Source organism: Porites lutea, chromosome 13 (genome assembly GCF_958299795.1).
Source record: "Porites lutea chromosome 13, jaPorLute2.1, whole genome shotgun sequence".
NCBI lineage: Eukaryota > Metazoa > Cnidaria > Anthozoa > Scleractinia > Poritidae > Porites > Porites lutea.
Genome location: NC_133213.1, coordinates 20,547,372 through 20,574,388, shown reverse-complemented (window position 1 = coordinate 20,574,388; position 27,017 = coordinate 20,547,372). Strand labels below are relative to the sequence as shown.

At 39.9% G+C, this 27,017-nt stretch overlaps 5 protein-coding genes across 5 annotated transcripts; 1 reads left to right on the top strand and 4 right to left on the bottom strand.

The window, feature by feature from the left end:
* Nucleotides 1-769: 769 nt before the first annotated feature.
* On the top strand, nucleotides 770-12,600 carry LOC140923382 (uncharacterized). The gene is made up of 9 exons (XM_073373470.1): nucleotides 770-859; nucleotides 1,485-1,688; nucleotides 5,103-5,270; nucleotides 5,873-6,001; nucleotides 7,197-7,393; nucleotides 7,634-9,039; nucleotides 9,653-9,798; nucleotides 10,608-10,950; nucleotides 11,336-12,600. Exons 1-9 carry the CDS (start codon nucleotides 773-775, stop codon nucleotides 12,097-12,099), a joined length of 3,444 nt encoding a protein of 1,147 aa, XP_073229571.1. The 5' UTR covers nucleotides 770-772; the 3' UTR covers nucleotides 12,100-12,600.
* LOC140923514 (melanocyte-stimulating hormone receptor-like) lies at nucleotides 3,206-4,165 on the bottom strand. Its single transcript, XM_073373597.1, has one exon. The coding sequence runs from the start codon at nucleotides 4,163-4,165 to the stop codon at nucleotides 3,242-3,244; it is 924 nt and encodes a 307-aa protein (XP_073229698.1). The 3' UTR covers nucleotides 3,206-3,241.
* Nucleotides 12,601-13,071: 471 nt separating the features above from the next.
* On the bottom strand, nucleotides 13,072-15,081 carry LOC140923024 (major facilitator superfamily domain-containing protein 3-like). Its single transcript, XM_073373081.1, has 3 exons — nucleotides 14,223-15,081; nucleotides 13,671-13,777; nucleotides 13,072-13,543 (listed from the first exon to the last, which is right to left on the bottom strand). Exons 1-3 carry the CDS (start codon nucleotides 15,032-15,034, stop codon nucleotides 13,263-13,265), a joined length of 1,200 nt encoding a protein of 399 aa, XP_073229182.1. The 5' UTR covers nucleotides 15,035-15,081; the 3' UTR covers nucleotides 13,072-13,262.
* A 719-nt stretch (nucleotides 15,082-15,800) lies between these two features.
* LOC140922864 (uncharacterized) lies at nucleotides 15,801-18,051 on the bottom strand. The gene is made up of 3 exons (XM_073372897.1): nucleotides 17,741-18,051; nucleotides 16,978-17,178; nucleotides 15,801-16,353 (listed from the first exon to the last, which is right to left on the bottom strand). Exons 1-3 carry the CDS (start codon nucleotides 17,900-17,902, stop codon nucleotides 16,015-16,017), a joined length of 702 nt encoding a protein of 233 aa, XP_073228998.1. The 5' UTR covers nucleotides 17,903-18,051; the 3' UTR covers nucleotides 15,801-16,014.
* A 5,354-nt stretch (nucleotides 18,052-23,405) lies between these two features.
* LOC140922531 (uncharacterized) lies at nucleotides 23,406-25,789 on the bottom strand. The gene is made up of 4 exons (XM_073372510.1): nucleotides 25,627-25,789; nucleotides 25,085-25,443; nucleotides 24,606-24,806; nucleotides 23,406-23,780 (listed from the first exon to the last, which is right to left on the bottom strand). The coding sequence occupies exons 1-4, from the start codon at nucleotides 25,787-25,789 to the stop codon at nucleotides 23,442-23,444; spliced, it is 1,062 nt and encodes a 353-aa protein (XP_073228611.1). The 3' UTR covers nucleotides 23,406-23,441.
* Nucleotides 25,790-27,017: the final 1,228 nt, after the last annotated feature.

The window sequence follows — 27,017 nt, the reverse complement described above, 5'->3', positions numbered from 1 at the left end:
CGGTCTAGTGGGGTAAGTTTCTTTTGTTTTCACGCTCTGGGAGACACAAAACAAAAGAAACTTACCCCACTAGGCCGGGGTCCCCCACTCCATGTAAACAGGGTCTTAATAAAGTTCCAACCTGTAGAAAATCCGTCAGCGGTGTTTTCATCCTTTTTTTATACAAAGGGTACCATTTTAAAAACATTAAACCAACAGCATTCGTAATACATTCAGCCTATATAACCGCAGGCGTTATTTTATTTTTGTTTTTGCGTTTTTCAGGCGAGCGAAGTCAAGCGCGAAGCGAGCGAGGGGCATGCACGAGAAGAAGAAGGTTGTTTTGTTTTTGTTTTTTTTTCCCTTAATCTCTGTCTGCAGAGAAAGGGCACATTACCGGTATGCGAGTGTTTGAAGTGAACGTTTCAATATTTATTTAGGCTTTTACCTTTAACGAGCGCGCAGACATACCTACAATTGCGAATATTCAGAGTTGCTTACGTCAAATCCAATACGCGCGCGCGAAGACAAACGTGCAACTGCAAGGTGCGTTCGAAATTTCTCTCCTTTGTGATTGGCTGATGTTAAGACAACAGTTAACAAAGCTGCAACTGCAGGGTGCGTTCTATAGTTCCCTCTTCTGTGATTGGCTAATCTCTTTGCTTAACGATCAAAAGCGCGTGCGTCTGTCCTTGGTGAAACCGACGTCATAAAAAACGAGGAAATTGAAAATATGGTTTTTTTTAATCGACGTTTTTGAAGTGCTTTGACGTATTTCGAGAAATGTTTTGACATGTTGACAACACTTCCCCGCCTGAGAGACACCAAGGGTATGACAGCGGACAGATTGCCTCGTCTAGCATCGGACAGAAGAAAAAAGGTAATTAAGCTCTTATAATAATTCTGTTCACTTTTGGGATTGAACTGGTTAAATAGGTATGACAGAACAGTATATATATATTTTTTTACACCTTATACCAGTGAGGTGAAATATGCACCGGAGACACATAAATAAGTCACATGATCGTGAAAGCGTTCCAAAGCATTGGGCTGAAAAACTCTCGGTCGACGTTTATATTTTCAACCAACAAAAATGATAGGGGAAACAAATGGCGGAATTGGTAGAGTACATCAGGGCCTTGTAAAATTTTTGGCTATATCGTAACCTGTCCCAGAGGGTGGGTAACGGATAAAACCGTCTTTAACAAATCTGCGTGTGGAAACCACTGCTATTGAAATTTTTATTGTTTTATTGAACTTAAAGACTGGGGTTATATTTGCGCTTTAGTACTATGCAATGCACTTCGAGTAATTGCTTGCCTATTCGTGCTATTGAATTCATCTTCATTCAAAACTGCTTAATGAATTTTTAAATTTGTGAATTTGAATGTATTTTCACGATAATGAAACTGATGACTGCGTTATTGGTAGTAGCAAGCAAAAGGTGTCTTAGTCATGAAAATTTTAAGACACTCAGTTGACATTTGATTTTCATATCATTCCAGATTTCGCAGGTGGGAAAAGTATTTCCCAAAACTGTCGTCCAAGAGAAAGTCGACGAGAAGCTAGATTTTCATTGTGTCGGTCTGGATAAAGACAAAAATGTTTCTTTTCCAACTGTGGAAGGAGAATGCTCTCCAAGTGGCCCTGGCGACGAGTTGAGCTCGCTCTCGCCCACTCGGGAATTTGACGACGGGACCGAAGTCACTGTAAGTACGATTTCTTTTTTGTAATGGCTACTTTTGTCAGCCAAGGTTGTAGGGCTTTACTGGTTGCCATTAACATAGACTTTAAAAATTTAATGTTGCGCCAAAGCTTCCTTGTCTAGGAACACGCAGCCTGCTTCCCAGGCGTAATCTAACCCCTGTTATTAGCGTATGCAAAGCAGCGCCGATATCCTTCTTTCATGATCTGCGCATTTGGGGAGACATTAAATCATGGCGCTAACAAAGTTCCTGATGCCCGTTTGGGTATTCATGCTAGAGGCTTTTGGGAGAGACAGAGATCTGCATATTTCGTTATTCGGGTGTGTCATCCTAACGCAGACTCTTACAGAGACTTGACTCGAGACTTGACTCCTAAGCAGATCTATAAGAAGCATGAAAACGAGAAGAACAAGAGGCAGTATGCGGAAAGAGTCATGGAGATCGAACAGGGAACGTTCACTCCCTTAGTTTTCACGACCAAAGGCGGAATGGCGGATGAGTGTGTCAAGTGCCACAGCAGAGTTGCGGAGCTGATCGCAAATAAGAAGGGAGAAAGTTACTCAAGCGCAATTTCCTGGTTAAGAGCTAAAGTGTCTTTTGCCATCGTACGCTCTGCGTTACTATATTGAGAGGCTCAAGAGAAAGTTACTCAAGCGCAATTTCCTGGTTAAGAGCTAAAGTGTCTTTTGCCATCGTACGCTCTGCGATACTATATTGAGAGGCTCAAGAGAAAGTTACTCAAGCGCAATTTCCTGGTTAAGAGCTAAAGTGTCTTTTGCCATCGTAAGCTCTGCGATACTGTATTGAGAGGCTCAAGATCCAGAAGACGACAGCTAGACTTTGTTGATTTAGATTTACATATCGAAAACATTAGAGCCTGCCCGAATTAATTTTTTTTAGGAACATTTTAAAGAAACTTTTTTTTAATTCTAGTTACTATTACTTTTAATCGAAATGAATTGTTTTTTAACTGAAATGAAATGTTTTTTTTTTTTTTTTTAACTGAAATGAGTGAGTTTAATCGAAATGAACAGGAGCCTATGGAATGAAATGACTTGTAAGAGGTGCTTTAACCGAATAGTTTTGTTTTCTTTAGCGAAATTAATTGTAAATAGGTTTTAATAGTTAGCTTTGTTGTCATTAAAAGGTTATTATTATTATAAAAAAATTATTATTATTATTATTATCATCATAATTTTATTTTTATTATTTTTTGGGGTGGAGAGGAGGGGGAAGTTTGCAATCTTTCTTGTTACGTTTAATCTGTTTTCACCAGATCTTCTTTTTCTTTTCCTATCTAACCGATGCACCACTACTGTATGTAAGTCTAGGTTTATATAATCATGTATTCATAAAGCTTCGAAATGACACGAACCTAAGGCAACAAATTTAGTTGGATTTCTTAGCAACAATTCCCAGGCTTCGATGGTCGATGTTTCGCTGGTCAGGCGTTTGCGAATGCCTGGCCATCAAATTCGGGCTGTTATTTCTACAATGTATGAAAAAAAGTATAAAAAAATACTCAGCACTGAGCAAAGTATCTGTTCAGCTGGGCTTTATGTCGGTCTTTCTCTCCTGAGGATATTTTTCACAGCTCGTTTTATCTCCCTGATTCTCCAGCAATACACGAGAGGATTTATAAAAGAGTTGATGAAAACGGCCGTTGCAGCGTAGTCATAGGCAATCTTAATTGTTCTTGTGGATCCAATGAAAAATATGTCTACAATTTGCACCACAACATAGGGGAGATAGAAAACCAACACTATACCGTAAATATAAAGTACCGTAAGAGCCGATTTTTTGCACTTCAATACGTTCACTGTGTTGCTTTGAAGACGTCTGATAGGCACAGTTTGGTCGTTTATCTGGCGATGGTGTCTTCGAACAATCTGAAATATCTTCAAGGTGCTGACTGTTATGACTAGAAATGTGGGACAAAAGACAATTGTAAGGATAAAATACGATGTGAAAGTCGCCCAAAATCTTATAACATTTATTGTGATGAAGAAGGCATAGATGGCAGCAGTGGTTTGCAATACACGAGCGTTGGTTACAATCGTGTTGTATCGTAAATGAAGGGTCAGAGCGAGAAGTCGATCAACGGACACTGCAGCCAAAAGAGGAAAGGAGACGCCTGCTGTTGTCCAAGTTGATAAGGCATTAAGCCTCTTCAATGTACAGAACGAGGCAAAACTCTCCTTGAGTTCGGCTATTTTTTCTGCCACGAAAAGCGGTTGACATATCAGCCCGACAAGAAGATCTGAAGTTGCTAAACAACCCAATAGGATAAAAGATGGTCTGTGGAGATCTTGCGTTTTTCCTATCGCCAATGCGATAAGAAAGTTTCCCGTGCATGTTACCAGAGAAAATAAACAATTGAGGATACACGTTAAAATGTTTGCGACGAAAATTTTTTCCGTTTCGTCAAAGTTACTGTTCTTGTCTGGAAAGTACAAACAGGTCCTATTTGTTTTGTTCATGTTGAAGAAAACGCCAGTATTGTACACAAACGGGATGAAGTTGACTCAAACTTTCTTCTGATCGCGATTAAGGTTTTAAGTGCTCGTTTTATCTTAGTGTGCGAGACAGTTGTTAAAATAAGCGCACTCCTACCGAGCTAAAATTATGATGGAACACATTAATTTTATCTGCCAGATATGAATTTGCATCCGTAATCTTGGTAATAACTTAAATAAATTGTATTTTTCAAACGATGATGATGGACTTGACTGTATTTTTGGCTTGTTTGGCGTCATGTTATTGAAAAATCGTTAACTTGGTCTCTGTGACGGTTTTGATTAGCTGCATGCCTCGAAATTTTAAAAGATGCTGGCTGCCCGCTTACCCAATTGGCGTCAAAATGGCGGCTTAATCATTTTGCTGTTGAACCTCACCGAGTGTGTTTAAACTGCGCGTAATTTCGCAGAAAACATCTGCAATGCACGCTAAGGAATTACGGGGACAAGAAAGATGTTAATTGTTGAAAAGTAAATGGAACACGGCTTTTCGTGTCTTTTCAGTGGAAAATTCCGGGAACAAAGGAACATCTAGTAAGGAAATCCTGTCTTTGATACCAGTTTCAGGCTTCTGCGGCCGTTTTTCGGTAAAAGAAACTGATTTGTGCAAATGTAAAACACGATTCCGAAATAAAATTTACCAGTTCTAAGTTTTTCCTTACGCAATACCATTTTCCCAAAACGTGAACCTACTGACTTCCCCATGTAAATTGTAAACAACCGTTGACTTTTAGACGTAGAATAACTCTGAATCTGAAATTGAATATGTTATTCGTATTTAAATTTAACAGCACGGGAAAGGTATTAAACTAACGATATTCTTAAAATTCTGCATCGATGGAGACAATCGTTTGTCAGTTTATAACTAATCAGGTGTATTTTTTGTTTAATTTTTACTTAGTTGCCTGAATTACCCGGCATTCTTGGTAGCCGTCGAAATGGTACCACACCCAGTCCTGATGTAAGTGAACCGCTGGATTTACTGATCAAGGGCGAGGCTAGCAAGAAATCTCAGACCCAGGTTTCCCTCGACGCTATGGAGGAACCTCCAGTCGTCGCCCCAGAAGAGGTAATAAGGAGCGACGTTTTTGAGCGATGCACGCCTACCGGAAGTGAGCCTTTTTCTCTTTCAAAATCCCTTGAGGCTACCAAACTTGCATTGCTAAGAGTCTTAACTCTTGTAGAGACGATTTGCCCAAAAATTTGTTCAAAATCACGGTTCAAGAGTTCAAAAAGTCCACTTCCGGTTAACGTGCATCGCTCAAGGACCTCGCTGCTTAAACTCCTTAAATAGTTTTCCAGTTGTCCGACTACATTATTTTTGGTTACATTGTTACATGCAGTAGCTGCCGTAAGAAGTGTGTTAAACTGGTATTGCAAACAAACAAACAAAAACAACGAACTGGACGCGTTAAAAGTCATGCCTTTCACAGCGGCACATACCCATCCGTCTACCCCACCAGTATTGTAGTATAGAGCGTGTTGACATGACGTTACAGCGGCCATATTTGTGTTCCAAAACGTGAAACGGCGGCCATGTTGGTGTTCTAAACCAATCCTGTGGATTATTAACTAAATTTGAATAGATGCTGGCCTCGTGAGTGAAACACTCCATAAGTTACGCGAAGCATAACAACTTATTTATTTATTTATTTATTTATATTTAAACAGGTGATGAGGACCAATCTTGAGCCCATCATAGACACTCTCTTTGAAGAAGATGAGTTGTTTGCACAAGACTTTGATCAGGACGGTCTCAATCGTATTCTTTTCATTCGCAAAATGGGCATCTATGTCGAGGTTAGGTTTTTAAAGTTAGTTACAGCCCCCTTCATCAAACTCGTGGTCTCTTCTCTGTAGACGTCGCTTGGGTTATTCAGAACGGCGAAAAAACGTTAAAAATGGAGATTTAACGATCATGTTTTAATAGAGTACTAAAGTGTGACGTCACAAAAAATTAAATTTGTGAAATTATGGGATTTGTCAAGATATTCTGAAAGAACAACGTCCAAGACGCCTACTTGCCAAAAAATTAGCATTGTGGGGCAAACTGTCTCTGAGATATTACCCCAGTTATGCTTTGATGATTCCATACAAATCGTTCTAAATTTGGCTTGGGTATAAACAAGTAGGCGTCTTGGACGTTGTTCTTTCAGAATATCTTGACAAATCCCATAATTTCATAAATTTAATTTTTATGACGTCAGCACTTTAGAACTCTATATACGCTTCGTTTTGCGTCTTACCCTCTTTATATGCGATCAAAGCTCTATAAAGCGAGCACCCTCGGCCAAGGATCAAGTGGTTGCTTAACCCTCAAGAGTGACCAACATCAATATAATATTATTCTCCCAACAATACCAACATACAATCAAGAGAATGAGAAAAATGATCACCTAAGGGAAAATGCCTTGATCTTTTATCAAATTCTCTCAACTTATTGTTTATGGAAATGTATAAGGACCAGTTTGGAGAATTTGCGTGTGGATACTGGGGCTTAAAGGGTTAATAGAGACTTCGTTTACAGCTATTTACTCTGTTATTTAGGTGGTGAACTTCGACCCGAGTTTTAGCACTGGGCAGTTTCCGAGCACCAAAATGGTTATCATATTACATAATTCAAAAGAGATAATCAGGGTGCAAACCTGGTTCAACCAATCAGGGTTTTCTGGCTTGAACCATATGTGCATAAAACCTGGTTAACCAGGGTATTTCTGGTAAGCCTGATAGGCCTGGTGATTCTAAGAACCCGGAAAACCAGGCTTTAACCAGGCTCTTGAAGTAATGAATAAACTAGGCTTACTAGGCTTGAAACATATTTGAAAAAGCCTGGTTAACCAGGGTGTTCCTGATAAGAATCCTGAAATCTATGCTTTAACCAGGCTCCTGAAGTACTGAATCAACTAGGCTTTATATTTACACTACCTAAACCTAGCTGGTGCAGGGACAGGTGATATAAATTCCTGACAGAGCTGCATGTTTTTCTCGGTTACAGATCAAAACGAAAGATTATCTCCCAGGAGTAGTATGCACGCCCTTGTTTCACTGTCCGAGATGTAAAGACCACTGGATGGAGTTTGGGACGGTGCCTGAAAACTGCCAATTTGCACGGCAACCGACTCGTGGGCCCGCCATACAACTGGCCAGCAGTAGAAAGCCTGCTAGAAAACGGAAGGCGAAAAGAAAGCTTGGGTTTGTAGATGTTATTTTATTTTAGGATAATCATTGAACCGCGGTATGGATCAAGAAGTAAACAGCGACTTCTATATTCCGCTTGCGGATATTTGCTCGGACAAAATCTTTTTGAGTCAAAAATCGAAGTTCACTTGAGATAGGTTCTGCTCTACTCTAGTGTGAACGTAGCATACACATGTGGTGGTTTCAAAATAATGGAGAACCAAAATTTTCATTCGCTTAATATTCTATTTGCAGAGACATAAAGGAAGGTTTCATAGTTTCCGGAAGTGGAACGGTACTCAACCAAATTGACGAAAACGATTCAGAGCAAACTTCGCCCCAGTCCCACTCTAACCGTGGTAATACCCAGTCCACCTTGGGAGAGGTAGCATTACCTGACTATTTGAAATCTGATGACGTAAAGCTTGAGGATGTAAAACTTCGGGAGATCGACTCGTTTACGATGATGGAGGCATTCAGGGAAGTAGCGGACATACAAAAAGTGGATAAGGAAACTTATGTTAGAACCGTAGCAGAAGTACTTGGATTTAGCGAGGATCAGTACGATGAATTTGCAAGAGTCACTATCAAAAATGCGGAAGACAATATCGGGCCCAATAACAATTCCTGTGACTTTAAAACACCTACTCTGACTCGTCCTCAGTCCTCTCTGTTTGGATCGCACGCGGAGGATGGATTAGGGACAAGTCAGGCACCTACTGCAAATAAGGAAACTTATGTTAGAACGGTAACAGAATCACCTGGATATAGCGAGGATCAGTACGATGAATTTGCAAGAGTCACTATCAATAATGCGGAGGACAATATCGGGCCCAGTGACAATTCCTGCGACTTAAAAGGAGCTACTCTGACTCGTCCTCAGTCCTCTCTGTTTGTATCGCACCAGGAGGATGGACTAGGGACAATTCAGGCACCTACTGCAAATAAGGAAACTTATGTTAGAACGGTAGCAGAATCACTTGGATTTAGCGAGGATCAAAACGATGAATTTGCAAGAGTCACTATCAAAAATGCGGAGGACAATATCGGGCCCAATGACAATTCCTGCGACTTTAAAGGAGCTACTCTGACTCGTCCTCAGTCCTCTCTGTTTGTATCGCACCAGGAGGATGGACTAGGGACGAGACAGGCAGCTACTGCAAATGGGACAACGCCCAGTCAAATAACTATTAATCAAACTGTAGATGACATTGGGGATAGCTTCGGCGAATTAACAGCACCCTCTACTAATAAAACAGCGAGAGCGATTGGCACAGACGCAATGGAGAAATTTAGTGACAAAGCCTCTGTGAGGTCTATTTTGAACATGTCGATGTTGAACTCCATGACGGTCAAGGATCTGCCCGAACGGATAAGGACCAGGCTTTTGTCGCTACTTCGGTTCCAGAGGAGAAATAGACAAAAACAAGCCGTGCCTCAAAAGGCTTGCGCCAACAAGAACTGGGCCTCTTTTATCGTGAATATCGATAATGAAGAGTCTAATCTTATGGATCTGTCATTCGAGGATTTAGCGAATGACATGAGAGAAATCTCAGTTATAGTAAACAAAAAGAAAAAAAATTCACGAGCAAAGCAAGGTTTAAAGCAAGGAAGATCGCAAGGGCAAAGTAGTGATGGCATGAGTGACTATCATGATTCTCGTAAGTCAATATTATGAATATTTTAAGTTCTATTCTTGAAAGAAGAAAGTTACCTTTACGCCATACTAGGTTCAGGGTAGTAGCCGGACTTTAGGCATAAAAGATGCAAAATCTGAAAACCCTGGAGGGAAGCTAGGCGAACCCATTGGAAAGTCTGCGAGTATAGCCTCAGAAAGTTTTGAAATCTAGAAGCTCTGAAACATTTAAGAGGAACGAAAAATTACTCGGGGAGCAAATACTACTCGTCTTTTTTCGGCTAAAAACTTAAAGGTACCGTAACAATTCTAAGGGCGTTCACCTTAGATTTTACTACCCTAGGCGGTTTCAATCCACCAGTTTTTCCCTCCCCTCCCCCCTGAAATCTTCAAAGAGCACTCTCATCTTTTTCATAGAGTATTAGTGAAACAAGGGTGGCGTAATGAGGCCAGGATATGCAATTTACACCCCTAAGCAGGTAGACGACCGGGCCCTTCTCCTTCACAAGCGAGTCCCTCCTTTGGGTTGTGATACTGTGATGAAAAATGAATAGCAATTTGCATTGCATAGATAACCTGCCTTTGCTGATGGGGTCTACATTTTCTAACATGATTATTATCATTTTCTGACCCCAAAGCTGAGACAAGGAGAGGTTTTGCGGAAGGAGGTTCGAGAACAGCGTCTACCACCGGTCAGAGACATTCTGTTTTATCGTCTTTTGATTCAGACGAAGAAGGCCCCTCGACTTCAAGGTCCCCCAGTGATGTCCTAGCTTATAAGGAGGTGATTGGTACTCAACTAAGTGAATACAGAGGATATTACATGCCCGCGCGTGGATACGAATTTTATTTTCGAGTGTTCAACTCGATATCTCACTCGATCGCTGCGCGAACACTTTAAGATAAAATTCGTATCCACAAGCGGGAATGTAATATTCTGTTTATCATATAGACACCAATGACGAGATGCTGTGATGCTCTTTTCCTATTGGCTGAGACTGAAGTAGCCATGACAACCATGATATCTTCACATGTGAAGGATAAAATACCTGGAAAAATCCTGGTATTTCATCGCTGTCTATATAATAAATAGAGAGAGGGAGTAGCACATATTCTTCAATTACATTTTCATATGGACCTGGGGTCAATTTAATACAACTTTTGCAAGTGTAAGCGATTGTTTTCAGACTTTAAACCAATAGCTACGCCTGTAAATTACACTTGTAAAAGTTTTAGTAAATTGAACCTTGATTGTGGGTCCGCCACCCCCTCTGAATAGCCCACGTTCGATACATTAAAGTTGTAACATGACTCCGAGGCTTTCTGACCATTTTTCTATATTTGGTTTGGTTTTCTTTGTGCTCAAGTCTCTTCTTGGAATTGTGAGACAACGGAGTCATGAAAAATATGCAATTTTGTTCCAAATGCCTCGGATTCATGTTACAATTTTAATATGGCGAACGTGAGCAATTCTGGCAGGTAACCAGTCGTCAGTAATCTATTCTTTAAGAAGAGTATTTTAGCGCGTATCTGCTGATAATTCTCACGTACGAATAAACTTGTTGTAATAATCTGACCTTTTTCACGTTTTAGTTACAAGGTCAAAAACGTTCCAGAAAGAAGAATCCATCAGTGAGGAACAGAACAGGGCAGCCAGATACTCCCTTCCAGAGACTGGGTCGACATTCCGTCTCTGTGCCCAATAACAGCACGTCATTTTACTCACATGACGATGGCGACTCTGGCGAGGAGAACTGGGGACGAAGGGGAGCTCCAAGAGTTGGTTCCAGCCGCGCACATATGTCAGATTCACGCGCATCGATTATGTCTGATATGTCACGTGACCCACACGTGAGTGATTCACGGACATCGATGCTGCAAAAATATAGTAGGGCTATGGGAAGTGCGCGTGCGCGAAAAGATGTTTCATTTTCCAGTAAGTTGTGTGTTTTATAATGATAGTACGTGAGTGTTGGCAAGACTATAGAGAAAACGAGCATAGCGTTGGTTACCATTTACAAAACGTTTCTGGAAATTCCGGTTGAAATTCTCGGGAGAAAAGAAATATTATTGGTCGATGGAATTCAAGGCAACTGTTAACCAATCATAGGCAACACTTGTCCACCCAAACGGTCCCAGAAATCATTGCGCCGAAAGCTTTTACCCATTCTCTATACAGTTTTTGGAGTGGGGAATTCAAGGATTCAGGAAGTAAGACTCCGCGTACCTCCCTAAAATGTCTTTTTCAAGATTAAGACCAGGCCTCAGATACAAGCTGATACAACGCCAAAAAATAACAATGCTTTTACTATCTTTTCCAGACTTAGATGACCGAATGTCTTATGGTTCTCTTAGAAACGGTGATAGTGTTTATGACATTTATGACGATGAGGCAACTGGGGGCAAATCTAGTAGAGCTCGCCGCTCGATAAGGAAGAGGGAGAAGGGAGACAGTGTCAAGAGACCTGGGAACTACCATAGCAAAGTCATTCAAGACATGGCAGTGCTTCAAGGAAGCCCTTCAATAAGTTACGTGACAGAATCATTTGGTGATGCCAACATAACGTATGGCTCGAACGCGAGGTTGAGTCAAGCGCGTATCTCTCTAACGGAAGCAGGCAGTAGTGCTTCCACCTTGATGAATAAGCCCTCTATGCGACCTACAAGTAGCGTTATTATAAAGAAACCGCAGAAGCGAACAGAAACACCAGAAATGGAATGTGCGCTCTTGCTAACTGAAGAAAGTAAAGCTGTAAATAGCATAGATGAATTACCGCCACTCGAACCTGTAGTACTAGAAGCCAGCGTCGCGACAACTCAAAAAAATGAGCAGGAGCTGAATAGGGAGCAGAAAGAGAAGAGGGAAAAGCTTTTTAAAACAGTAGAAAAGAGGAAACCGCTGATATCACTGGAAGATTTAAACTTCATTCACAGACTTCCTGTTTCGAGTGCTTTCACATATTCGTTTTATGAGTTACCCAGTCACCACCGAGAGCACAACGAATCTATCAAGAAAGCTGCTGGCCGGATTGGCCGACGTAGAAAAAAAGAGTCCGGTCACTTTCGAAGTAAAAGCGCACCCTAACCGCGATTTCAACTTGGGAGAAGAATTTAGTAATTTTTTATCTTTCTTTAGGTGTAAAGGGTCTTTGTTGATTATTTGTTACTGTTTGTTGGGTAATAAATTAATTCAAAAAAACTTTCCCTTTCATCAAGGGATTTGTTACCATAATAGAGAATTACATTATGAAATGTGTCCTTGGGTAATGGGTTCTAGTTTATCTGCGACAGAAAAATTGTTTGGTTGAGTACTATGACATTGCACTAACCGAGAGAACGTCACCTTTGTGAAAGCTTTGTATTGCGATAACACGCGTCACTGCATGAAGTTAAATGCGTGTTTCAAGTCATGTGAAGTTTCACAGCGTTACATGTACGCTGACAATCGTTGTGGTTCGACATGGAGTCGTCATTAACAAAGCATGCGTATAATATAAAAAAACTGTGTATTTTCATGTTGATCAAAAGTTTATTTTGTTTTCAAATTTAATTTCCAAAGAAAGCATCATCGCGTTCCAATTTTTTAGCCAACTGTGCCCGTTCTCAGGACGACTGATTTTGCATTTTTAAGTGTTCAAGATATTCATTAATTAATTGTTTAAAGTTTAATTATATGTTGTTTTGAAAGACATATAAAATTTTCAAGGGAACTTTTGATCTTGTTAATTTTAACCACGGTTCTCTATTTACACTGCCTATTCTACATTGTCTTGAACCAGCTGCAACCGAAGGAAATAAGCTTTTAGCTGATCGGTCGCAAAACAAAGGCGACAACACCCGAGCTAGTTAAAAACAGGCCTTTTCCGAGTTCCTCCGGGCCTCTGTGTCAAAACGAGGTTAAGTTATATGATTTTTTATTCTCATGTAAATACAACTCTTTTTCACAAGAAAGGTTGTCCACTTAGCCTCATTTTGAAAGGGAAGGTCTTCGGAACTCGGAAATGACCTATTACTCTCAGACGTTTCCCCGCCCCTCCCTCCCCCAGGTTCATGTCTTTAGCGGGGAGGGTAAAGACAAGAGGCCTCTCGCAGACTTGGTCGGCAGAAGCGAAGTATTCTTCCCCAATGATTGAAGGCTAAAGTTTTTCAACGCTTGTTACCAGTGGCTGAATGTCTCGCTCGATGCTTGCATGATATTTGTTCCCCGGGAATATCAGCGGCATAGTCCAGCTATATTCTGTACCAGCCCTAAGACTGCGTGTTTCGTAGATGTCTTGGGCACTTCCAGACCAATAATACCACGAGAACAGAAACCGTGAGTGATATGCTTAAGCCAACGACATAACCAAAGAACTCTGCTATTACTCCCGCAAGAAACAAAGACAATTGCTTACCCAGAATCTCTAGCGCGCCAAGAAACGAGTAACAAGTGGTACGGAAAGACGGTGGTGCATTCTGGGAACATCGTAGCATAAGAGTGTAAACTGGAGTAGCCTGGGATCCGTGAACCACGTTGAGTAAAATGTACACTGTAAGGAGTAAAGAGAAGTCTTTTCAACAATTAAACTAAGTGTGTTTTTAAATACAATTGTCATCGTCCTCGACGAATGCAAAAACCCCTAGATTCGTAAGTGTAGTAGCTATGTGGACACTTACCCAAGGCGATATATTTGGTGTTGTTGAAGCAAACCACAGAGAGCTGTACACAGACTGAACATACAGTCAGCAAAGACGACAATAAAACCATCTGCGTGGGAGTCATCCTAAACAGTAATCAAGGAATTATTCTTCAGAAAATTGCCTGCTATTCTAACTATAACTACCTCGTATTTTGAATGTACACAGTGATATTGTAGCTTAGAGCGACAATGTTTCACCCTAATTAATATTAGGTTTAAATTTCAACAAAGCGTTTTGAAGCCGTTGTTGAACATGAAGCGCTGAATTTTCGGTCAGTGGTCGGACACGTTCGTGTTTCAGCCGTCCTCTTTTCTATCTCTTCGACTCACCCTCACGCAGACTCCCGCCGTAGCAGGGTATGCTCACTACACTCACCCCAAGCACTTTCAGTCTCGGCAGGATGATGGTCAAACATCGACAGGGATGGCAGAATCTACTGGGGCAGTTGCCTTGGACAAAGAAGTGTTACACGTATAACACATACAATAATCAAATGGAGGTCGCATTGATAATTTGTTATGGTCTTACCATTTAGCAGCCAAGATCATCCCGGTCACCGAGGCTATAGCAATGGATATGAATTGACCAGCCACTCCAGACAAAAAACCAAGGCGGCTTATGGTCTCTCCATCGTCCACCAAGAACATGGTTAATAACGACTGTGACGAATGTGAGGCGAATTTGTACACGCATGCACAGATTATCATCCATTGAAATTCAGAAGAGCGTGCAAATCCAGTCATCCTCGGACCGCCTGGTAACAAGTTCGTTTCCACTTCCGGTTTGTGAACAACTTCCGGTTTAGCAGATCTTTTCGTGACCCAAAACGCAAGTGACAGGATTAAATATATTGCGGAGAGTGAGACGAGAATTTCCTTACCTATGAAATAGATATCTGCCAGCACCAAGGCTAAACCTCCACCGAACAGAAATCCGGTTTTGTAGCCGATGATTTGAACAGAGCTGGCTTTGGAGAGTTCGTTGCCATGATGGTCAGTTATAAGTATTTTTCCGAGAGTGAGATCAATTGTCGCGGAACAAAAATTAAGCATGACCAGAGACGAGGCAAATATCAATCCAGCGTTGGTGTTAGCCAGTGACAGGGAAACTGCTATACCGGCGTAATTCAAAGACAGCCATGTGTTTTTATCGCCGTAAGCATCAATGATAGGTGCCCAAAGAGATTTGACTAGCCAAGGAAATATCAACAAATTCAGTGAGCCCACAAGGAAAAGAGATGACCCGGTCTTGCGTAGGATAATAGGAAGATATCTGACTTGAAGTCCGTATAATGTCCCTTGTAAAACATACTGCAAGGCTAATAGCAGATAGCTCGACATCAACGATCGCTGAGTTTAAGGACTTGGAGTTTAGCATAGACACAAACTCTCTCTCACTGTTAAAATTGGAAATCATATATGCCTTATCGGAAACCTCGTGATCACCACTCTTCCGGCTCTTCGTTGACCGTGGTTATTTTCAAAGTCTATTTCCGCTCTGCTTTGTAGGCGACTCTGATTTGCGGCTTTCGGTCAGGTGATTATAAGGAGAAACCACTTTATCCCTCTCGGAAGTGGCTTGTCGGGACAGGCTCCACGCTATCTGATGGGGAAAATTATTTCAATGATAAATATGAAAAAAATCGCCCCTTTTGATACTAAAATAGTTAAAAGAGGGTATCAAGAAATAATAGACAACAGCAACAGTATAAGAAGAGAAAACAAAGTCAGACAAAAAACATTTCTCACGAATTTAACACAAAAGAAGTTTTTATTTAGATGCAGGATTGGATTATCTTGGATTGCTCTTAAGGATACAGACGTTTTCTTAGAGCTCGCCAGTTCTCGATTCCACCCGGTTCCTAAAATTTGGCCAGTATGTTGAAATCCAAACATATCAGCCTGACTACACTTCCTAGCTGGGATGAAACACTGGCTACTTTTGTGACCGAGAAGGACTAAATTTCCTTTAGGGGAGGGGAGAGAGAGGGCACAAAACTTATATGAGGACGGAAGCAATTCAGATTCTTAAGATTCTTGCCGAACCACATATTATTTCGCCCCATCTGAAGTAAGGAAATCCAAGACAGTCTTAAACTCTGGATTCCACGCCCTGGATACTGGATTCCTGGTACTGGAATTCAGTGGAACTTGGATTCTGGATTGTCATCAGTAGTGGAATTCTGGATTCCTTGAGCTGTATTCCGACTTCCAAAGCCCAGGATTCCGGATTCCACCAGCCAAATTTCTCGGATTCCGGAATCCAGATGCAGAATCCAGATTCTGTTTGTGTTTGGTCACGGAAGTTACATGAGGATGAGTTACTCTGGGTACTGGTCGAATGCATAATCCTTCAAAAATGGATAACTCTGGATCGCCTGTGTTACTCTCATCTTCTGTTCTTCAGTCCAAACTACTTTGTTTCTGGTCACTGAAGGTGCACCATACATGATGCTACTGCATTTATCAAGGTAATCATCAGAGCACGTGACCCCCAAATGGTCACACAACTTCTGTATGGTCTCTCTTGGTCTGAGCACTGTTTCGTGTCCTGGAATGTCAATCACTGCTTCTCCGTAACGTTCCCGGACGCGATGATTAGCGTCGGCTAATTTGAAGTAAAAGTCTATCGATTTGTCAAGACTTTTTGTGTTATTAACCTAAGAGAAAAGTAAAAGCACGAATTTATCTTTCGCACTCTTAATAACCAGAGTTATTATTAAGTATAGGATAATGCGTAAGCTCCGAGGCCTTCTTGAAAATAATGACCGCGTGCGTATCGCGAGGTTATTATTAATTTTAAGAAGAGTTAAAAGTCAGGGCATTATCCGATTTAATGCACCTTTACATTTATTTAGAACCAGCTGGTCTATGACGTCGTGTTCCTACACTTCAGTGACCTGCTCTTCCATTTGTTGAAAACAATAACCTGTTCAAAACACTGGAAAGATGCATTTATTTAAAAAAAAATTAAATTTCCGTTGGTGATTGACTTAAATTTTTCGGCTAATTCGAAGGGAAATTGCTGCTGTTTAATTTTTAACGTCAGTCGAGACTAAGACTGGAAAGGTACTGACTGATGCGAGACGGCTCAGGTCTTTGGGGAGTGACAGTGGAACTTGAGAAAATGGTAGAAGATTTCGCTCGTTTGAAAAAGGCGAGATAGACGATTTACTGCTTCAAAAAGAAAATACCACCTTTTGCAGATAACAGCCTTCTACAAAAATTGTTAAATATCTGACGGGTATCCAAAGTAGTTTTCCTTCCTTGTAACCTTATCTCACCTTTGTATCGCCTTCTCTCACTGCATCACGACGGCCTGAAGCACGAAGAGTCATTGTTGCTATGTTATCAAATGGGTTCCTTGTGACGTGGATGAATTTCATTGGTACTTGAACTACTTCGGCTATTTCCTCAAGAGTTTTCATTCTGTCTGGATAGGCTAAAATCATGGAACTTTCACCTCCTTTCTTGTCTCCAATAACCTTGCCAAAATAAATGTTAGAAAGGATCAGAATTTACTAGAGCCCTTATCGTCTTGTTCATCTGTCAACACCAGCCTACTCTCTAGGCATGTAAGGTAAACTTTGAAACCTAACTCTTAAGCTGAAAAATTTTGTAGGCGCTAATTAAAAATCCGTTTTAATTATGTCCATCCGTATTTGTTTTGTATTTGCTGTGATATTTAATCCGTCTTTCAATGTTTCTTCTGTTTTTTTTTCTATGCTTCGTCCCAGTTTAGTGGACCCTCTAAAGGGAAAATTTAGCTAAATTTCGTAATACCGGTCCTCTACCATTCAGTAGCTTTGCATCTCTTTAAAGCAGCTGCTTTTGTTTTCGGGCTAGGTGGCAATGTTAACTTTGCTTGTTAATTGTTTTCCCAATCAAACCCGTGTGGTCCTCAGAGAGACGCAAGGTCACCCTTGCCATTAACTTGTCCAAAGAGTCAGGAGAGTGTAAATTGGTTTAGTATTTTTTTGTTGTTGTTGTTTAAAGTGTGAGAAATTGTTAAAATTTATCAAATTAAAAAAAAAAATGCTTTGATACCTTTATTCTATGCTGATACCCCCCTTGCCAAAGACCAGGGACATTATATGTGTACGTGTAATCACCAGTCAGCAGAGTATTGTTTTTATTCGCGCGGATTCCAAACACTGCTTGTCTCATGGAAAGCTGCTGAAGCTTTAAAAACAGAGAATATTTTTGCATATGTTTCTTTGAAGCCGTTTGCGACTGTAAAGATTCCCAGTGACCCAGAAGGTTGAACTCGTGAGGAATGATGATTTCAGGATGAGCATCTAATATGGCGCCAACTAAACTGTGACTACTACGAGGATAACCAATGAACAGAACAAACGTCTCCACACCATCATAGAGTTGATACAATTTTTCCACAGGAGACAGCGATGAAAATGTCCCTGAAAGACACAAAGAGGGAACAAGGTTTGCGCGTGATTAGCACAGCCGGAAAAGGATAATAGTTTCTATTAGGATATACTGCCCGACAAGAAGGCTTGTACAACAATTAGTCGAGGTAATACGGATTCCCGAATTCGCGAAAATGTTTGACTGTGGAATCATGAATCTATAGGAGAAATTTTTGCTTGTGGAATTAGGATTCCTGGGATTTGGAAGACGTAATCCAGCTCAAGGAATCCGGAATCTCGCTAACGATTGGCGTGAACTCGGAATCCAAGTTCCACTGACAAGGAGTCCCGAGTCCACAGAGTGAAATCCAGAATCCGACACTGTCTTGGATTACGTTACATGGAGCGAAATTGGGGCAAACAAATTGTTCTGGGAAACTGCCCACCTGCCCCTCCCCTAAGCCAACATTCTGCCCTAAAGGAAAAGTAATTGTTGATGTTGTCTTAAGAGAGGGGTAGGTGGGCAGTTTCCCAGAAACTTATAATGATCCAAAATTGTTAAGGATAGCTGGGCTTCGGATTACGTAAGGAATGTTGTGGAATTCCGCTTACGATGGAGCCAGGAATCCATTAAGTTCCATTGACACGGAATCGCGGAGTCCATAGCGTGGATTCCAGGATCCAGCTCTGTCTTGGGTTATCTTAAATGGGGCGTCAAATTAGGGCAAAAATTGTTAAGGATGAAGTCTTCACCCCAGGGTGGACAAAGGGTCACCTCTTGTAAGGAATTTGCTGAAGTCAAACAGTAAGCATTTCCGGGGATAGGACAGGATAGGACAGGATAGATAGAACTGTCTCCAGGAGCCCATTACCCGGAACGAGCAACTTCCATGCCCTTGTATCACGGCGTTTTTACGGACCAGTAAAACCAGTTTTTAAATTCCACAAACCAGTAAGCAAAACCTACAGACCTAAAAATGATATTTTTTGCCTTTTAATAACGTTTAGTTTTCCTTTTTGATATCTTATACTTCGAGTACGCTCATAGACATGGTGAAGATTATAATTTCGCGGGGAAAAGTGCCCTAAAATGTGTCTAAAAATAAAATGGTCCGTAAAAAACGCTGTGACATAGGCCTAGTATGGGAGTTGCTTGCTTCGGGTTATAAGTTCCTGCTGTCTCCCATTCGCTAAAGGCGCAGTTGTTTTGCTTTGTTACGACTTCCTCGCCAGGAACGCGGCGTAGAAGGCAAATTCAAAAGTCATGAACTTAATTACTGCTGACGCCTACAAATTACTCACCGATTCTCTTAACTGCTATGTTTTCGAAAATGGTCATGAGTTTTGTTCTTGACGTTACAATTTCCTCTGTTCTGATTATAAAGAATCGAAGAGCTAAAATAGAGGTAGCTATAACTCCAACCAGAAAGAAGGAAATAAGTTTGCGTCCGAGGAGCATTATGTATGATATTAAAATCTGAAAGAAAGAGAACGAAAATCATATAAGACACTGTCAAATGTTGTGCAAAGTGTCAGTAGGTCTTTAGCTACTTTTTCAATGATATAGATCGAGTTTTTTCACATGACGTCACGTCCGTCATGTTTTGGTGTCCCTAAACAAAACGGCGCTCATGTTGGTGTCCCTAAGCCAATCCTGTGAGAGTTGAACCTTTGGAGAACCTGGTGAAAACTTTCTTTCCTTCCAATCGATCGGCGTAGCTGCTGGCCACGTAAGTGAAGGCTCATCGATCGTCTTGTACAGTACAACGTTCCTTTGAATGTATGGAGGAGTCAATAATCGATCATAACATTCGGACTCATTTCAGAATTCACCCACACATAAAAAATCGTTACTGTATAGTTTACCAAACAATAGAATAGAGAAAACCCTCCTACAAAACTTAATAAAATGTTGCCAAACCTCAAATGGTTTATTCTAGATTCCGCGACTTAGACGAAAGATTAAGATCTGTCAGTTCGCACTTTGCCTGATAAATATCTTCATATAGAATTTTACATAAAGTTATTTTTTCTTCGCTACTAATCTACTTCGGCCGAGGTTTTAACTTTATGGTTTTTTGGGTGCCTACGTCTCAAAAAAAAAAAAAAAACATCATTCAAATGCTCCAGCAAGGTAACATACATTACCGGCCATGGTTATACTTCAATTCTAGGCAAAAACATCCCACTCAATTCGGCCTTATCTCTTACGACAGTGGATTTTAAAATTCAAGGTCTCCAAGAACCTTTTTGACCAAAAAATATATATTTTTAAGATCGATGAAAAAGTAATAAAAATGAAATAAAATGAAAAATTTGGGGATGAATTTCTCACCTGTTGTTAGTGACTTTCCAGGAGTCTCTTCAAACGTTTAATAAAATTAATATATACTTCTTTAAAACTATCACCGTCATTAAAAAAAAGAAAAAAAACTTACTTATGTAGACGCTGAAAGAAAAGAACGTAATTGGACAGTGTCAATATTCACATGTCAAGTTTGTTAATATTAGAAAAGAATGTCTCAATTGGAATAAATTATAGAAGTTGAGTTGAAATGGCCACGATGTGACCATTTACATTCTCGCCAATGAGACATTCGCTCACACGATTTTAGTGCTATTGTTTCCTTGATTGTTGTTAAGAATTGCAAGGAAAAAATAAACTTAATAGCCGCCTTTATCGAGGGCTGACGTACTTACATAAGATGAAGCACTAAATTATATTGGCAGTTTCTGGCCATAAAGTATCGGCGATAAAAATGCCAAACATCGTTGTCGGAATTGTTTATTTGGAAGATTTGGCCACATTAAAGTTTATCCTCAAAAAATTAATAAGAACAAATAGCCCCCCCCCCCCCCCCCCCAAAAAAAAAAAAACGACATCGGGAGAAATGGCTATTGTTCTCGGGACATTTACTTACTGTCAGTTAAAATTTCGAGGTCTGTCATATCGCGTATTGTTATTCTAAAATGCTAAAGAGGAGGCAATTTAACCATAATTCTAGCCTCAAATTTTCATCTTGAGAGTGTTGAGACTTTTCAGTGTACCTTTTTTTGTCCCGTACTAATTGGATCTGTTGTTTACACCTTTTAAGTATTTTCCATTTTAGTCCGAGTGGTCCTAATTAACAAAACTAAGACCTTACATGCGAATGTGGACAACTGAAATAAGTTTTTAAGTCGTAAGACCCTGGAAATTATTTTTTTAAGAAACTGTATGATTCGATGTGAAAAGTATATAATGATAAGAAAATAATGATTATGAACCGTAAGAGTCACCACCAACATTAATTTCCTGTACAATTAGTAAGATTGTATTTCCCTTGAGTAATTAATGGTAGTGTAAACTGTTGCTCAGGAACTTTGTATTTTAAGGTAAGAATGTCTCACACAAGGAGTTGCAAAAAGGAGACACAATACTACGTTTATTAACACGGTGTGTGGTCTAGTATAATGTTTATTTTAGTAGGTTTTGTTATTATTTATAGTTTTTTGGTTTTGTGTTGTGTTGTGTTGTTTTGTCTTGTTTTTTTTGTTTTTTTTTTTAATTTTTAACAAGTTTCGTACAGAAGAACTTGAAACTTGTAACGACCAAGAAAGACTGAAACAACTCAGTACGTTTGCAGGTTATGATAAGTTAAATTCCTTTTGAAGAAGGAAGTTCATATGATAGATACAGGGACCCTGATTCGACTAAAACATGACGGGGTGTAAGACAGATGTTAAAACAGCGAGGCCGTGAAAATAAATAGATAAATACTTAAAGTATGATCAACAAAAACAGTTTTGATATCACTGCGGTTATCTACCTCAGCCGTCGGCTTTGGCTAATAAACACCCCTCTTCATTCTTCATAGAGCAATTTTCGTACGACCTTGAAATGAAAACGCGCGAACAAAACAGAAACAACGAACGAACGGAAATACAGCGATTTGATTGGTTTGTCGAACGGATACAAACGCGCGTGGCTTAAGGTTGGTTAAGCGAACGCTCGGGTGAAAAGACTTCATGCCCGAGAACTTTCTAGAAATCAGTCGCTACTTGGGTTGACGTCATACTGCAACACGATTGGCCAATCGAACAGTGCCTTCTCCCTATTAGGGTTTTCAAAACGAAGAGTCTATGTTTTGATCTTCTCATCCATTGGCTGATAAAACAAATAACGAACACTTACAAAATCCATTTTTCAAAGTCACACGAAAATCACTCTATCATAAGTAGCGTTAACAAGGAAAATTTCCACTAGACGTGATGGAAACGTGTTCAATTAAACCTTTAAGCGTATAAAATCCAAATTAAATATTTAAAAAATTTGCTGCGTAAAGCCACCCCCTCCCCCATAAAAGATCAAACCCTTGAATGAATGTATCGTATTGACACTTCTCTTATGCACCAAGATCAGGTGTTATTTATAATGTACTTATATAATTTCACCGGATAGATGCTTCTTAACATGTCTATAATGTACATATGTTTTCGCCACATCTATTTTTAAAGCTTGCCATGATTAGTTGGTCCATATTTTGTCTTGAATGTGTGGTTGATTGAAATCGTTTTTTAGGGACGTTTTACTTCAACCAAAAAAGTGCACACCAAGTTCGACCGTCACTTTTCAGTTCAAAAGAAAAAGAAAAAAGATGTGAAATAAAAAATTAACACAATGAAAGTCCTTCAGGGATTTTTAAAGAAATTTTATTAGTATTATTATGATGATAAATATTTCTTTCTAGAAGCTTAAATAAGGCGGCATGGAAATTGGAAAGTAATTATATACATCTGATAAAACAAGCGATTGAACTTCGAGAAACGTACCTATACGAATGATAAATATTTCAGAAAGAAATTCACAGTCAAAATTTTTAATATGTATAGTAGTGGTGATTACTTCTAACTATTCGTAGTCTGTACTGAAAGGTCTTCACGAGAAAAGGATTTTATGCACTTAAGGGTTTTATCTAAATGGAGCAGAGAAACCTAACGGTGTCCTCATAGAATGCAGTCACCCCGTTTAGGTATTGGCGCCTATTTTTGTATCTCTGAGTTTAATAATACATCAAAACCTACTTAAATTACTTTTTGCATTTTTAACTGCTAGAACAGACAGCAAAATTTGTAAAGGCATAATTTCGCGATTTGACCAAGAGAAAAAGGGAAAATTGATAATGAATTTAAAATTTGGCATTTTCAATTATATATATATATATATATAATAGATGTTAAAAAAGTGAAGTCTAATTTCCAAAAATCGAATAATCACTATCATTTGTTAGTTTGCATAACGCTTAATTCTTTCTTGTAAGAAAGGCGCTTTCCAAGGGCGGCGCCCATTTATTCGTAGGGCTCTTTTAGCGAACCAGTTAGGTTGGTGACTATAACGATGTTCACTCTGGATATACATCGAACGAATAATCTCTAAGAAATGGAAACTCCTTCATCTTTTGCATCACTCGTCTCTTCTGTTCTTCAGTCCAAATAACTTTGTCTCTGGTCACTGAGGGTGCACCATACATAATATTACTGCATTTATCAAGATAATCATCCGAGCACGTGACCCGCAAATGTTCACACAACTTCTGTATGGTCTCTCTTGGTCTGAGCACTGTTTCGTGTCCTGGAATATCGATCACTGCTTTTCCGTAACGTTCTCGGACGCGCTGATTAGCAGTCGCTAATTTAAAGTAAGAGTTTATAGACAGATTGAGTCTTCTTGTGTTATTTAACTGCGAAGGAAGAAAGAAAAAAGTAATAATAATAGTATTAGCAGTCTTATGTAGCATTTGAAATCCATATGAGGGTAGTGCTATTTGCTAATTTGTGAATGGAAAGGTTGTTATAATGGGACGCGTTCAACTACCCATCTTTACACATAGTGCCTTTTTGGAAGTTTTTTGGCGCAATGTATATTGGTAGAGCTTTTTTTCATATTATCGTCAAGATCAAATAAATTCATTAATTTTGCCTTAATTTTTCCTGGCTCTCGGGAAGATCAGAACGATTCTGAAGGTTGTATATTTACACGGAAATTTGACCATATTTTGATCAACCCGGAGAGCACAAGAGGTCCAAAATGATCGTTTAGTTCGCCTATACACATTCTGTGAGAAACTCCTCTCAATGAAGTAGACATCCAATTTATCGAGTGCGGGTATTCTGCTGCGCTTCCCCCTTCCCTCCCCCCACAATGTTGTAAGTCATTCCTTGGAGAATCTCTATTGTCAGAAACAAGGAAAGATGACCGTGGTAGGTCGTTGTGTTGCAATGTGGCGAACAATATGGCAAACCCTACACCTAATTATAGTCTCCTAACTACCCGCTGCAGCTCTGTCCCAATCTTATCAGAAAACTTTGCTTGTGGAATCCGGAATCCTGGGCTTTGGAATCTGGAAAACAGCTCAAGGAATCCGGAATCCCACTAGCGATTGGAATCCAAACTCCAAGTTCCACTGACAAAGACTGGAATCCAGTACCTGGAATCCGGATATCCACGACGGTGGAATCCAGAATACAAGACTGTCTTGTATTCCCTTACATGGGACGAATATTACCTTAATTCCCTCTTCTCTCACATTATTACGCTGGCTCGCCAAGCGGAGTGTCATTGTTGCTATGTTATCAAATGGGTTCCTTGTTACGTGGATGAATTTCATTGGTAATTTAACAACTTCAGCGATTTCCTCGAGAGTCTCCATCGAGTCGTTATTTGCAAAGATCTCTGAAGTTTTTCCTCCTTTCTTGTCACCTATAACCTTAAAAAACCCAGTTTTTGATAACGGAAACAGTTTTTAAGTCTGGCAACAAGAAAATTAAACATTGTAGAATTTCCACACACATTTTCCTCCAGAGGCATTAAAACTGGAAAAAGTCAAGTTTCAATCCATCTTCGTCCTTGTTATCCTTTGCAACAGACGACAAGAAACAACTTCAGTGCTTAAATCTAGCCTTTTATGGGTGATCTTATAGAAGGTGTATTTAGAGGCAAAGGGCAGTGGTATGAGAGAATCTGATCTAGCTAGAGCTTTCATACCTTGATTCTTTGCTGATATCGTCCTTGCCATAACCCGGGCACGTGATATGTGTACGTATATTCACCAGTCAGTCGAGTATTGTTTTTACTTGCCCGAATTCCAAAGTTTGCTTGACTCATAGAAAGGCTGTGCAGCTCGTGAAAGAGTGAATATTTATTCGGCGCTGCAGTCTTTGACAATGATTTCCATTTACCCACAAGGTTATACTCGTGAGGAATGATGATTTCAGGATGAGCATCCAATATGGCGCCAACTAAACTGTGACTACTACGAGGATAACCAATGAACAGAACAAACGTCTCCACACCATCATAGAGTTGATACGTATTTTCTGTAGGGGACAACGTTGCTATTTTCTCTGAAAGAAACAAAAAGGAGGAATCGCTTGGACGCTGTTATAACATCTGTCGCATGGGAGTTCTTGAAGGGCGCAAGGGAAGAAAAAGAGTAGGGCATTTGGGTGATGGGTGGGGGGGGGGGGGGAACCACCCATGTACCAATTCCCCTTACTCCCATCCTGGTAAAAGGGGAATAGACTCACCACTCCCACAACCCTTCCCTCCCCCGCCTTCCCCCGGCTTGTCCACTGGGTTATTATTTTTTGGAAAGGATAAAGTCTGGTGAGTTCCACAAGATGATACAAATGTTATGGTATACAACACCACTCGAAATCCATTCAGAATGGCTGCCTTCCAGGCCGCCATTTAGGATTTTACCGAAATCACTATAAATTGATTCAAAATGATCAGAGTCACTGCAAATTTCTTACTTGAGCTCTTGGCTTATTTTGCTAATCATTCAACTACCATTTGACCCCCAAAATGGCCAAAAATGTGACTTCTGGAATAATTAAACAGGTTCTGGGCAGAGAATCTTCTTCCCTCAAAGTCGTCACAACAAATGTTGACCAATGCAATGTTGGGGGGCGGGAGGAGGGGTGGGGGTTCCAGTATTGTCCGTTTTAAACCCTCTTCTTCTTTGTAGGTACAATGGTAACAAGAATACAAAAACTTGGTGTTTTTCACCCGTACGTTACTAAAGAAAGTTCTTTATGAATGAGACTTAACTCTGCCGAAAAAAAAAAAAATATATATATATATTTATCGTAAACCTGGTAAATAGACCAGCGTTGACAGTTGCCTGTCTCCTGCACGGCCGGTCCTTACCTTTTTGGTGTGCCTTTAAGGTGTCGGAAATGTCCACGACGTACGCTTTCAGCATGAAATCTTTCTCAGTTTTGATTGCGAAGCGTTGAAGAGCCAAAACAGAGATTGTAACCAAACCAACTAGTAGAGCCGAAATATGTTTTAATCTCGGAAGCATTATATGCGATGTTGAGACCTAAAAAACAACGAAGCAAGCAAAACCGAGATTGTAACCAAACCAACTAGCAGAGCTTAAACATTCCTTAATCTCAGAAGCATTATATGTATTGTTCAAACCTAAAAACCAAGCAAACAAACAGAACTGTAATACTTGCGTTTAAGGTCGGAAGCTTATGCGGCAGGTTCAAGTCTGCTAGGTGCCGTTCATTTGCCCGGAGACGGCAGGCTCTTAAATTTCTAACAACCTTTTGATGAAGTTTTATGCGAAAATTTACACAAATTAGAAGACAGTCAACGTTGAGAAAAGAAAAAACTGAACAAAAATCAAACAAACAAAAAAAAAACAAACAATTTTTTTTGACAACAACAAAACGAAAACTAAGGAGTTTGTAAGTCTACTAATTTAATCGGTTAATACAATATAGCGATTTATTGTGATGTATGCAACTTAAACTTGAATAAAAAAAATAACAAACAAAAGAAAATAACAACACATGAAAATAAGGATTGTACGGGATTTGATTTTGTTAACTAAAGTACCTGTACAAATTTGACCGTTTGTATTCTTCAGCTCTTCTTATTCATTCAGTTTGCGGATAATTGCATG

What these genes read in the sequence shown, in the direction of transcription:
- LOC140923382 (XM_073373470.1), top strand. Translation starts at nt 773, where the DNA reads ATGTTGACAACACTTCCCCGCCTGAGAGACACCAAGGGTATGACAGCG. An exon ending in ACGACGGGACCGAAGTCACT is followed by an intron (nt 1,689 to 5,102) that starts GTAAGTACGATT and finishes ATTTTTACTTAG; the next exon opens with TTGCCTGAATTACCCGGCAT. An exon ending in GAGTGACTATCATGATTCTC is followed by an intron (nt 9,040 to 9,652) that starts GTAAGTCAATAT and finishes CTGACCCCAAAG; the next exon opens with CTGAGACAAGGAGAGGTTTT.
- LOC140923514 (XM_073373597.1), bottom strand. Translation starts at nt 4,165, where the DNA reads ATGAACAAAACAAATAGGACCTGTTTGTACTTTCCAGACAAGAACAGT.
- LOC140923024 (XM_073373081.1), bottom strand. Translation starts at nt 15,034, where the DNA reads ATGTCGAGCTATCTGCTATTAGCCTTGCAGTATGTTTTACAAGGGACA. An exon ending in ATGATCTTGGCTGCTAAATG is followed by an intron (nt 13,778 to 14,222) that starts GTAAGACCATAA and finishes ATTACTGTTTAG; the next exon opens with GATGACTCCCACGCAGATGG. An exon ending in CACCAAATATATCGCCTTGG is followed by an intron (nt 13,544 to 13,670) that starts GTAAGTGTCCAC and finishes TACTCCTTACAG; the next exon opens with TGTACATTTTACTCAACGTG.
- LOC140922864 (XM_073372897.1), bottom strand. Translation starts at nt 17,902, where the DNA reads ATGCAAAAATATTCTCTGTTTTTAAAGCTTCAGCAGCTTTCCATGAGA. An exon ending in GGTATCAGCATAGAATAAAG is followed by an intron (nt 17,179 to 17,740) that starts GTATCAAAGCAT and finishes TATTTTGGCAAG; the next exon opens with GTTATTGGAGACAAGAAAGG. An exon ending in TGAGAGAAGGCGATACAAAG is followed by an intron (nt 16,354 to 16,977) that starts GTGAGATAAGGT and finishes CTTTTCTCTTAG; the next exon opens with GTTAATAACACAAAAAGTCT.
- LOC140922531 (XM_073372510.1), bottom strand. Translation starts at nt 25,789, where the DNA reads ATGGCGGCCTGGAAGGCAGCCATTCTGAATGGATTTCGAGTGGTGTTG. An exon ending in AGGGAAGGGTTGTGGGAGTG is followed by an intron (nt 25,444 to 25,626) that starts GTGAGTCTATTC and finishes TGTTTCTTTCAG; the next exon opens with AGAAAATAGCAACGTTGTCC. An exon ending in GATATCAGCAAAGAATCAAG is followed by an intron (nt 24,807 to 25,084) that starts GTATGAAAGCTC and finishes GGGTTTTTTAAG; the next exon opens with GTTATAGGTGACAAGAAAGG.